This window comes from Bos grunniens, chromosome 25 (assembly GCF_055505025.1).
Source record: "Bos grunniens cultivar Pamir isolate PY7600 chromosome 25, Bosgru_T2T1.0, whole genome shotgun sequence".
NCBI classification, from domain to species: domain Eukaryota; kingdom Metazoa; phylum Chordata; class Mammalia; order Artiodactyla; family Bovidae; genus Bos; species Bos grunniens.
The window spans coordinates 1,640,631-1,652,859 of record NC_141189.1 but is presented as its reverse complement, the minus strand read 5'-3'; the positions used below and the strand labels follow the sequence as shown (position 1 = coordinate 1,652,859).

The window sequence follows — 12,229 nt, the reverse complement described above, 5'->3', positions numbered from 1 at the left end:
AGATGTTTAAGTTGGTTTTAGAAAAGGCAGAGGAACCAGAGATCAAATTGCCAACATCCTCTGGGTCATCGAAAAAGCAAGAGAGTTCCAGAAAAACATCTATTTCTGCTTTATTGACTATGCCAAAGCCTTTGACTGTGTGGATCACAATAAACTGTGGAAAATTCTGAAAGAGATGGGAATACCAGACCACCTGACCTGCCTCTTGAGAAACCTGTATGCAGGTCAGGAGGCAACAGTTAGAATTGGACATGGAGCAACAGACTGGTTCCAAATAGGAAAAGGAGTACATCAAGGCTGAATATCGTCACCCTGCTTATTTAACTTATATGCAGAGTACATCATGAAAAATGCTGGGCTGGAAGAAGCACAAGCTGGAATCAAGATTGCCGGGAGAAATATCAATAACCTCAGATATGCAGATGACACCACCCTTATGGCAGAAAGTGAAGAGGAACTCAAAAGCCTCTTGATGAAAGTGAAAGAGGAGAGTGAATAAGTTGGCTTAAATCTCAACATTCAGAAAACGAAGATCATGGCATCTGGTCCCATCACTTCATGGCAAATAGATGGGGAAACAGTGTCAGACTTTATTTTTCTGGGCTCCAAAATCACTGCAGATGGTGACTGCAGCCATGAAATTAAAAGACATGTACTCCTTGGAAGGAAAGTTATGACCAACCTAGATAGCATATTGAAAAGCAGAGACATTACTTTGCCAACAAAGGTCCGTCTAGTCAAGGCTATGGTTTTTCCTGTGGTCATGTATGGATGTGAGAGTTGGACTGTGAAGAAAGCTGAGCGCCAAAGAATTGATGCTTTTGAACTATGGTGTTGGAGAAGACTCTTGAGAGTCCCTTGGACTGCAAGGAGATCCAACCAGTCCTGAGTTTTCATTGGAAGGACTGATGTTGGAGCTGAAACTCCAGTCCTTTGGCCACCCAATGCGAAGAGCTGACTCATTGGAAAAGACCCTGATGCTGGGATAGATTGAGAGCTGGAGGAGAAGGGGACAACAGAGGATGAGATGGTTCCGTGGCATCACCGACTCGATGGACGTGGGTTTGGGTGGACTCCGGGAGTTGGTGATGGACAGGGAGGCCTGGCGTGCTGAGGTTCATGGGGTCGCAGAGAGTCGGACCCGACTGAGCGACTGAACTGAACTGATGCTGTTGTAAATGGAACTGTTTAGTTTCTTTGTCAGATGGTTCATTGTCGGCCTATAGGAACAGCTTTTGGAGTCCGGGCTGTGCTGGTCTTTGTTACTGTGTGGGACTTCCTCTTGTGGTGGTGGGGAGGGGCTCCCCTTGGTTGCTGTGTGGGCTTTTTGTGGTGGCTTCTCGTCTCATGGCCTGGGCTCTAGGGCACGAGGCCTTCAGTGGTTGTGGCGGCACCAGCTTAGCTGCCCGGAGGCACGTGGAATCTTTCCGGACCAGGCATCAAACCCATGTTCTCTGCATTGGCAGGCAGATTCTTTACTGCTTGACAACCAGGGAAGCCTGCAACTTATTTTTGTATATTGATTTCTATGTATTTCCTGAATTTGTTCATTAGTTCTAACGGTTTTCTAGTGAAGTTTTAGGATTTTCTGTATGTATGACCGTATCATCTGCAAGGAGACAATTTACTGCTTCCTTTCCCATTAGGTGCCTTTTATTTCTATCTCTCGTCTGATTGCTCTGGCTCAGGCTTCCAGTGAGAGTGGGTGTCCTTGCCTTGTTCCTCATCTCAGAAGAAAAGCCTTCAGCTTTTCACTGTTGAATGTATTAGCTGTGGGCTTTATTATGCTGAAAAACGTTCCTTCGGTACCTAATTAATTTTGTTGTGAAAAGATATTCAGATAAGATCAGATCAGTCACTCAGTCGTGTCCGACTCTGCGACCCCACGAATCGCAGCAAGCCAGGCCTCCCTGTCCATCACCAACTCCCGGAGTTCACTGAGACTCACGTTCATCGAGTCGGTGATGCCATCCAGCCATCTCAGCCTCTGTCGTCCCCTTCTCCTCTGGCCCCAATCCCTCCCAGCATCAGAGTCTTTTCCAATGAGTCAACTCTTCGCATGAGGTGGCCAAAGGACTGGAGTTTCAGCTTTAGCATCATTCCTTCCAAAGAAATCCCAGGGCTGATTTCCTTCAGAATGGACTGATTGGATCGCCTTGCAGTCCAAGGGACTCTCAAGAGTCTTCTCCAACACCACAGTTCAAAAGCATCAATTCTTCGGCGCTCAGCCTTCTTCACAGTCCAACTCTCACATCCATACATGACCACAGGAAAAACCATAGCCTTGACTAGACGAACCTTTGTTGGCAAAGTAATGTCTCTGCTTTTGAATATGCTATCTAGGTTGGTCATAACTTTCCTTCCAAGGAGTACGTGTCTTTTAATTTCATGGCTGCAGTCACCATCTGCAGTGATTTTGGAGCCCAGCAAAATAAAGTCTGACACTGTTTCCACTGTTTCCCCACCTATTTCCCATGAAGTGATGGGACCGGATGCCATGATCTTCGTTTTCTGAATGTTGAGCTTTAAGCCAACTTGTTCACTCTCCACTTTCACTTTCATCAAGAGGCTTTTTAGTTCCTCTTCACTTTCTGCCATAAGGGTGGTGTCATCTGCATATCTGAGGTTATTGATATTTCTCCCGGCAATCTTGATTCCAGCTTGTGCTTCTTCCAGTCCAGCGTTTCTCATGATGTACTTTGCGTATAAGTTAAATAAGCAGGGTGACAATATACAGCCTTGATGTACTCCTTTTCCTATTTGGAACCAGTCTATTGTTTCATGTCCAGTTCTAACTGTTGCTTCCTGACCTGCATACAGAGATTTCTCAAGAAAATTTCTCAGGAAAAGATGTTAAATTTTATCAAATGTTTTCCGTGCCTCTGTTGAGATGCTCATGCCATTCTCCTCCTTGACTCTGCTGCTGTGTTGCTTTGCCCTGACTGGTCTGTGGATGTCGAGCCACCCTTGCATCCCATGGATGAATCCCACTTGATCTCGGTGTACCATCTCTGTGACGTGCTGCTGGATTCAGTTTGCCAGTGTTTTGCTGCGGATTTGCGAATCTGTTCATCAGGGCTGTTGGCAGTTGTTTCACTTTGGTTTTGTTCTTTTGGCACCTTGTCTGGCTTTCATATCGGCGATGCTGGCCTTGTAAAATGAATTTGAATGTGTTCCCTTCTCTTTGATTTTTTGGAAAAGTTCAAGGAGGATTGGTATTAATACTTTTTTAAATGTTTGGTGAAATTCACCAGTGAAACCATGTAATCCTGGGCCTTTCTTTGTAGGGAGGGTTTTGTTTTTTTTTTCCATTAATTCTTGTTACTCATTACTGGTTTGCTCAGATCTTTTTTTTTGAAGGTTTTTCCTGATTGTATGTTTCTAGGAGTTTGTTTGTTTCGTTGTCCAGTTTTCTGGTGTAGAATGTTGATCACAGCAGTTCTTGAGTCTTTGTGTTTCTGTGGCATCCTTTGTGATGTCTTTGCTTTCATCTCTGATTTTATTTACCTGAGCTTCATCTTTTTCCTTAGTTCAGCCAGAAGTTTGTCAGTTTTGTTTATCTGTGAAAAAGACAGCTCCTGGTTTTGTTGACCTTTTCCATCTGGCCCCGGGTGGTTGTCTGAACCCGCGTTCTCTGAAGGGATAACGGCTGAGCTACTCCTTCTCCTCACGACGCCCTCTGCCAGGACCGTCTTCCGGGTCAAGAGGCCGTGGGGTTGGTCTCTGGTCTGGCCTCCCGCCCGGCAGTGATGTCTCAGAGGCAGAGGGCTGGTGAGGAGAGAGCTCTGGAGGACGGGGGCTGAAGCCTGGCATTTGCCCAAGTTCCAGGGCGCTGGAGCTGTGGTCCCAGGCCCACTGCCCGCAGGGTAAGCACCCCGGCTGTCAGCGGGGGTGGACTGAGCCGGGACAGGGCCAGGCCCACCATGCACGTGCCCACGGTGGTCCTGAGCGCATGGCGGGGCCCAGCTCGCTCCAGGCCTGGGAGACACTCGGTTCATCAGGGGCTCCCGAGGGGTGAAGGGCTCCGTCCTGCGGCTGCCCTGGAGCCACTGCTGCCCGCCCACTTACAGGCCGACGTGTCTGCGGCCTCAGGAAGCGCGGCGCTCCCCTGCCTGCAGCCTGGCGTCCGCGACGGCAGGGGCCCCACCTGCCCCGTGTTTGCTCCCTGGTGAAGGTGCGTCCGGGGTGCTGCCTGGATGTGCCTTTCAACTAGCATCTGTCTTTGCGCTTCATCACCATCCTGTGTGTGCAGCCAGCCGGAAGGCAGGGGCGTGAAGCGCCAGTCTCCTCCTGTCCCTGTGACCTTGGGCGTCACCTGTCCCGCCTGCACTGGGCGGCGTCCGCTGCTGGGTCCGGGGCAGTTCTCACTCGGAGATAAAAACAGCCCCTCGAGGTCTGGGTGCAGCCCTCACCCGCGGCGGGCGGTGCTCAGGCCTGACGGCTCTGTGGTCACCGGGCGCCTCCCGGTGACAGCCCCTGAGCGGGCCGGCTCCTCCGTCCACACGCCTGCCCCGCCAGCTCCACTCCACACAGAGCAGCCGGAGGGAGCGTGTCCCCTGAGGACTCAGGGCGGCTGTGCCTTTTAGGAAGCGCCCTGGCATCGCCGGCCGGAGTCTCCCGGGCGGGCGGCCTGCTGTCTTCCCGTGTCCTCACCCGCTGCGCCCCGTGTAAGGCTCGCCCTGCAGGCCCCCGGGTGCAGAGCATGCCAGCTGACTGCCAGCCTTGCTGCCTCCCCCAGGTGAGGAGCCGGCCCGGGGCAGCGAGGGCGCCTCCGGCCTCTGTGCCCGCGTCCAGACCCGGGCGTCCGGGCTGCATGTGGCCTGCGGCCGCCCTCATCCTACACCCCCGGGTCTCCCGAGTGGCCAAGACGGGGGTCGTGTGGCCCTGCCCCTCCCCGCTGCGGCCTCTGCACAGCGCCCCCTGCTGCATGTCCAGCCCCCGGGGCCCTGCCCGGGCCGAGGGCGTGTGAGGACGGGAGCCGGTGCAGTGGGGACCTGTCTCCTGCGTTTCCATCCCTCAGACCCGAGTTCTGGGGGGCCTGCCCACTGATGCCAGGAAACTGCTGTTTGCGGGGTTTCGCTGAGGAGGGAAGGGTCGACCTGGCGCCTGTGGCTTCATTCTGCCCCCGGCCCCAGCAGCCTTCCCGGAGCCCGGGGGCCACGGTGCCCTGGTCCTGCCTCCTCGGCTCCTCTGGAGGCCGTCCTGACGTCTCCCCGGGCCCCTGGGCTGCTCTGAGGAAGGGCTGCAGCCAGTGCTGGTGAGGGGCTTCCCCGCTGCCACCTGCCCCCTGCCTAGCCTCTGTCCCGCCAGGCTTTGTCGGAGGCCTTCCCTCCTCCAGCCAAGGGCCCGCAGCACTCTTAGGGTCTCCGGTGCGGCCGGACGCCGTGCTGTGCGTCCACTTGGCCCTCCCCAGGGCCCGTGACGGGCTGTCTGATCGCCTGCAGCGATGGTGCGCGTCCTGCTTAGAATCCTCCGCTTGTAGCGCAACCGCCTCCCTTTCTCCCTAATTTGTCCTCCAGAGTGCTGGTGCCTGTGTATTTTAAAGCTACTTTCTCGTTGAAGTATGACGCACGCACACACATAGATGCACACGTCGGCACTGTCAGCTTGATGAGTATCCCCAGGCGGAGCCCCCAGAGGCCCCCGTTACCTGGTGCTCCAGGCCCCCGGAAGGTGGAGGGGCCCCTGCCAGCCCTTGGCAGCCACACGCTGTGCCCCGTCCCACCCCATCCTGCCACCTCGGCGAGTGCTGTGCTGGCCGGTGTCTGCCTCCTTGTGCGTGGCCGGTCCCCTGGTCTCTTACCCAGGCACTGAAGCTCCACCCTGAATGCCCTCTCCTTCAGGCAGCTGCTCAGGGGTGGCCTTGGCAAGCTGCTATGTTACCACTGCCCCTGCTTCCACATGGGGGACTCGGGGCTCCCCAGAAAGTGGCGGGTGAGCAGAGACGGCAGGTGTGGCCCCTTGCGCCCCGGGAGGAGCAAGCCCACTGACCTTCCTTCTGTCTTGTCTTGAAGGCTCAGCTGTCACAGGCGCTGGAGGAGCTGGGAGGCCAGAAGCAAAGAGCCGACATGGTGAGTCCCGACACCACGCCTGGTGGAGGCCTTTGTGGCCAAGGGGAGCCCAGGGCCCTGGACCGACTTCACCAGAGACGCAGCTACCAGTGGGGAGGGGGGCCTCATGGTTGAGTCCAGACTGCCCGCCTGCTCCAGGCTGGGGTCCAGAGTGCCCCCTGCCCAAGGCCACGCCGCCCGGCAGCACGGACCCCACCCTGACCCTGTGGGGCGCCCCTCGCCCCTCCAGCCTCGCGCGTGCCCTTGTTTCTCTGTTGCCCCGGCTGCGGGCTGACTTCTGACATCAGACCACGTCCGCCCTGTGTCCTCGCGGCTGGGAGCCCTCGCCTGGGCGCGTGCAGATGTGGCCACGTGACCCCGCTGGCCCTCGGCACCCACGGGAGACAGGGTGGCCTCGAGTGTCCTCATCCAGTGCGAACTGTGAGCCGCTTCGGCGCCTGGTCTGGCGGCTTGGAGGACGACACCCCTGGGCACAGGCAGGCCGTGCCGGGGAATTGGCATGTGTTGTCCGGTTGCCCTGCCCAAGACCCTCTCCTGCTGGCCAGGACGCCGGGAGGCTGCTATGGGCGGGGCGCTGGAGGTTGCTGTGGGCGGGGCGCCGGGAGCCGCTGTGGGTGGGGCACCATGAGCTCCAGAGGGCGCTGGGGCTCCTGCCTGCAATCGGGGTCCTGTCTCGGTGTTGGCGCCACCAGTGAGGCAGACACAGGTGGGAGTGAGGCATCCTTGAACGCGCCTTGTGCCCGGCTGGCGGCCCCCCAGCTGACGCCACCACCGCTGACCCTTCCTGTTGGGGGGCTCCACCCGTGGGGGCCCAGGGGGTGTGGCGAGGGGGTGGGGGGCCCCAGCCGAGGAGTCAGGGGTGGGGAGGCAAGCGGGATCAGGGAGCTGGGTTCAGAGGACGACGTGGCGTCCGAGATGCAGCAGGCATGGGGTCCAGAGCCCCGAGTCCTGGCCGGGAAGCACCCCTCTGGGTGGGCATCGGTGCCCAGGGGCAGAGCCCAAGGCCGACCCCGCCTGGCTGCTCCAGCACAGATGCCTGTCGGAGATCGGGGTCGGCCCCACCTGAGGTGGAGAGGCTATGCCTAGTAAGGACCCCAGTCACGTGTGTGATGGACACCATGGGACAGGCCAGGGTGCCTGGGGCCTAGGGGAGCATTTCCTGAGGAGGCAAAGGACACATCCGGACCCGTGGAAGCCCCCGATCGTGACCACAGCCTCCGGGAGCTGGGAGGGTAGGCTCTGGTGACGGGGCCAGGGCTCTCTAGGGCCTCCCCACCTTCCTGTCCTTGTCCACCGACCTTGACTTTGGGGCTGCCAGGCCGGGGTGGGGCGTCCTTGAAGACCGATGGCCCCTCCTACAAGGCCCTGGGGATGGGACGTTGTGTGTCTCCTGCACGGCTTCCTTGCTGGGGTTGAGCTGGAGAGTGCCCAGGGGCACAGTTGCCCTGAGAAACCGAGATGAGGCCGTGAGGGGCACATGCCCACGGCGCCAGGCTGGGAAGCCTGCACGCCGCCCTTCCCCATCCCCTAGCTGCCCTTCCCCAGCCCTGGGGCTTTTTTGGACGAGCTGGGTGCCCTGTCAGGAGGGGGACAGGCCTGCTGCGCTTGCCTGCTGGGGCAGCTGCCCCTCCTTACAGGGCTGCAGGGCTGTGTGCTTCCTCCTCCTTTCAGCTCATGTGGTTTCTGCTCCTCGTGTGAAGTCTCCAGGGCCTTTGAAGTCCCTCCTCCAGACCAGTTACACTGGAGCTTGTTGGGGCGGGCAGCCAGGCAGAGGTGTTAATGCACGTCTCCCGGGGCAAGTCTGGTGTCAGCTACAGTGGAGAGCCTCCTCTGGGCCTGGTGCCCCAAACTCAGTGCCAGGCCTCCCCTGGCCACCGGGGGACCTTTGGGGACCGCTCTCCAGGAAGCATGCTTCCCTTGTGGCTCAGTCGGTAAAGCATCTGCCTACAATACAGGAGACCCGGGTTCGATCCCTGGGTCAGGAAGTTCCCATGGAGAAGGAAATGGCAACTCACTCCAGTATTCTTGCCTGGAAAATCCCATGGATGGAGGAGCTCGGTAGGCTACAGTCCATGGGGTCGCAAAGAGTCGGACACGACTGAGCAACTTCACTTCACTTCAAGGAATCAGCTTGTCGCAGCGGTGCTGACCCTTCAGAGGGTCTGAGCCCAGAGGTGTGGTGCTGGTGGCCCCCGCGTGCACGCCTGGGGCACTGCGGGCTCCTCACACTGGTCCTTTCAGGCTTGGTGTTGGCTCTGGGCTGTTGCTGTCTCCTCAGAGAGGCTTTTAATCTGTGCCTTTGACTGTCCCATCTTTAGCTTATTTTGTGTTGTTTATTTCACTTCTCTCTTCTCTCTCCTTGTTAAAGGGAAAATGAGAAATGGCAGTGCCCAGGGACCTGAGGGCAGGAGCTCGAGAGCCTCTGTTCTTGCTCCCGACTGGGTCCAGAGGGCCCTGCAGAGGCACAGGCTGGTGCAGGGCGGGGACCCGCGGCCTGTCGCCCGTGGGCCAGTCCTCAGGGAGCGGATCGCCCAGGAAATGCTTGTGTTTGGTTACAGGGGGCTCTCTGCTCTGATGTAAACTCCCGAGGGGTGGAGGAGCGAGACTGGGGCTGGGGCGGTGACGGAGCACATCCTGAGGCTGGGAGGCCGCAGGCAGCCCGCCCTCCTACGCCAGTGCCAAAGGCCTTGGTCCTGCCCCTGCGTTGCTGCCGTAAGAGGGCGCGCTCCTCTGGGTCTGGGCAGCGAGCAGCCTGTGTCCAGGGGCCCGGACTGCACCCAGGGCCTCCGTCTAGGACGGTTCCTGCTCCTGCTCTCCCAGCCCCAGCTCCCTGACCTGCTGTTCTCCGGACCAAAGTCAGCTCACCAGGCAAAAGAGATGTTTAAAAAAAAAACAATTAAGCATCTTTAGGTAATTGCAGGTGACGGCACAAAGACAGCTTGACTTTTTGTTAATAACTAGCAAATTCATGCCAATTAGTGTGTGTGAGTAGCATTCGTGTTTTTTTCTTTAAATGCAATTAATACCCCAAGGAAAGACGACCCCACTGTAGTCATGTCTTTGACACGCCTCGCCCTGATTAGGTCGGGCGGGCTGGGGCTGGAGGGGAGGCTTCGCTTCTGACTGTCACAGTGCTGTCACTTGGCGACCTCGGGGACTGGGCTGGACACCTGTGCTCGGGTCCACGGCCCGCCTCCCAGGGCTTCTCCTGGAAGCGCTGTGTCCAGATGGGGGGTGAGCACGGGCGGCCTGGTGACCCCCTCTGCCTCCTGCCGCCTTCCTCCTCCGCTCCGTCTCCAAGTGGGCGCAGTGGTCCAGGCTGTGAGTGTCCAGGCTTCGCGTGCCGCCCAGCGACACGTGCTTTACAGCCACCTCCGTTGCCCGTGGACAGCGCAGCCAGGCACGTTCCCGGGGCTCGCAGGCCTCCGGGGCTTCCCCTGCACGGGAGCACCAGCAGCGCTCGCTCTGAGTCCTGGGGCTCGAGCACAGATCACACGGATGGTGGGAGGTGTTCGTAGCCCTGCCGGGCGGTGCCCACCCCCACGGACCTTGCTGACGCTGCGTCATTGTCAACCGCAAAACTCAGGCCAGTGAGTCACTGGGAGGCGGGTGAGCCTCCATTGTTCACCACTCGCACCCGAACATCCGGCCTTATCACAGTCCTCCAGCGGAGCCAGCTGCCTCTCCGTAAATTATTAAAAGCACCTCCTGGTTCTGACTGGTGGTGAGTCATTTCACGTTCTGGATTTGTCCTGCTGTGCCTGAAAAACGTCTGTCCTAGGCGGGCATGTCGGTCAGGCCCACTGGTGGAGGTGACCACAGAGACCGTGAGGAGCGGGCCTCCCCAGCCCTGGGCCCCTGCCCCGAGCCTCAGCGCCTGCTGAGAAACGCTGCTTTCTCAGGAGCCTGGCCCGGAGGCGTGAGTCCACGTGTGCGGGCCCACGCCGCTTAGGCTCACGTAGGTCGAGCCAGACAGTGATTGAACCTGTAGCCTTGCGAGGCCCCTGCGTCTCTGAGAGCCAGGCTGTGACGACAGGGCGGAGGCCTGGGGTCCCACTGGCCGGGCCTGGCGGAGCGCCCTCCATCTCTGCATGAGCGCAGCTGGAGCTGCTCTCATGGGGCCTGCGTGGCTCCCACAGAGGACACAGAGCGACCTTGGGTCATTTTCTTTCTCTGCACTTTCTTAGCCGCCCTCCCATCCTCTGCCCCAGGTGAGGCCTGGCGCTTGCTTGCCAGGTTTCGGGTGGGCCTCCCGTTGGACTCCAGCTGGCAGACAGGTTCCCCTGGGAGGTGGTGGCTCCCTGCGGGTCGGTGCTGTGAGAGCTCTCTCTTAGCAAATGTACTCAAGAAATGGCCTTCCAGGGTGAAACGCAGCCTGGACATGTTCTCCAGTGGGGCTTCTTTTGATCCGAGGCAGTGGTGTGTCCAGCTCAAGTCAGCAGCTGGCTGAGCTGTTGGTGACAGCCTGTCGCCTTTTGCACCTGGCATGGCCCCCAGGCTGAGCAGGTCCTTTGACCGGGGTCCCCTCTGATCTCAACGTCCTGTCGTCTCCAGGAGGCCTGGGGCCCTGCCCAGTAAGGCTCTTGGGGGAAGGCAGCGGCCTGGACCTCTGCGATGAGGGCCCTTGGTGGGCAGCTCTGGAAGTCTGGCCCTCGGCCCCATCGTGACCGTCTGTGGGGCTGGTCAGAGGCTGGGCTCCTTTGCTGAGACGTGTGTGACCCCTCACGCTGGTGCTCACCAGCAGCCATGGTAGTTAGACTTGCTGTTGGGGGACGGGGAGCATGTCCTCACCCCCACGCTGGTTGTTGCTTTGTGGGGTCGGGTACCACCCCTGGGCCCCAGTGGTGCACCCTCTCGAATTAAACTGAAGTTCACAGGCTCTGTCTAAAGACCGTACCATACTAGTGAGCTCGCCTTGAGGACCCTTAGCATCCAGTCTCCTTGAGGAGAGGGAGGGGCTGTGTCACCAGTGGGTCCAGGGGGGGGCAGCGCTCTGCTGGGGTGGTGATGCTTGCGGGCTGCCTGAGACGCCAGCCTGGCTGCAGGGAGCAGGCCTGGTCTCTCTCGTCCTTCCTTGTGTTCAGTCCTTGGCCCCGGGGGCCGGTCGGTTTGCTGGGTCCTCAAGGCTCCTCCTCCCTGCCCCCGCACACCCCGTGGCCTCTGGCCTCCCGGCCTCCCCACGCTCCTGGCTCTGCTCCTCCTCCAGCTTGTGCTGCGTCCTGGATGCTCCCCGGCCATGAGCTGGGCTGGCCTCGGGTCCCACCGCTCTGGGATCCTGCGCGTTGCTGCCCACTGGTCAGTGTTTGTTCCTGGGGAGGCTTAGTCTCACCCAGGCCCTCCATCTGTGACAGAAGCACCCTCTCCAGCTCTGGTGGGAGGAGGCGTGGAAGGCAGGGCCGCCCCCAGGTTCTGGGCCTCGGGGCGACGCCGGGCCAGGTGGAGAGGCACGGGGGTGTGTGCACTCGGTGGCCCGCTCCCTGTCCCGGGGTGTAGCGCGGGGCGAGGCGGGGGCAGGTCTCCAGGGACTGGCTTGGAGCTGGAGTTGCAGGCAGTCCCTGCCAGACAGCCTGGCCGCCTGGGGTCCTGTCTGTCCCCAGGTCCTTCCAGAAAGGTCTGTCCTGGCCCTGTTCTCCCCGACCCCCCTGGAGCACCAGGCACCTCTTCGAGAAGAGGGCAGTGTGTTGTTGCTTCAGAGCCGCCCCCAGCAGAGACTCCGCTGTCAGCGCCTGCGACCAGGCCTGGGGGCCCCTCACCCGTTGCCTGTGTCCGAGTCCCGTGTTCTGTGCCTTGGCCCCCACCCCCCGCCCCCTGGGTCTGCTGTGTGCTGCTCCTCCTCTGTCGGGACCTCTCACCTCCCCTGGAGCCTCCTGTGACCCGACCCTGCTGCCGAAGAGGTGGAGCTGGCTGGAGGGGCCGTTGAGCCAGGCGTCCTGAGCAGCACGAAGGCCTTCACCTGGGCCAGTCCCGGGGTCTTCCCCGGGGACGCAGCTGAGCAGGAGGGTGACTCTGGCCCTGGCCGTTTCACCAAACCCCCAGGCGAGGCTGGCTTGTGAGGCCCAGTGCCCTCTGGTAGCACGGGCTTCCCTGGTGGTCCGCTGGTTGAGACTCACCTGGCAGTGCAGGAGACACGGGTTCCATCCTGGTGTGGGGAGACCTCA

General features: G+C 59.5%; 1 protein-coding gene across 6 annotated transcripts in view; it reads left to right on the top strand.

Annotated features, from left to right (window-relative positions):
* Positions 1-12,229, top strand: part of MAD1L1 (mitotic arrest deficient 1 like 1) — a 286,697-nt gene that overhangs the window by 143,360 nt on the left and 131,108 nt on the right. For all 6 annotated transcript variants that reach the window (XM_086376992.1, XM_086376989.1, XM_086376994.1 and 3 more), the window contains one exon: positions 6,015-6,071. In XM_086376992.1, coding sequence (XP_086233118.1) covers positions 6,015-6,071 — 57 coding nt within the window. The remainder of the gene's footprint in view (positions 1-6,014; positions 6,072-12,229) is intronic.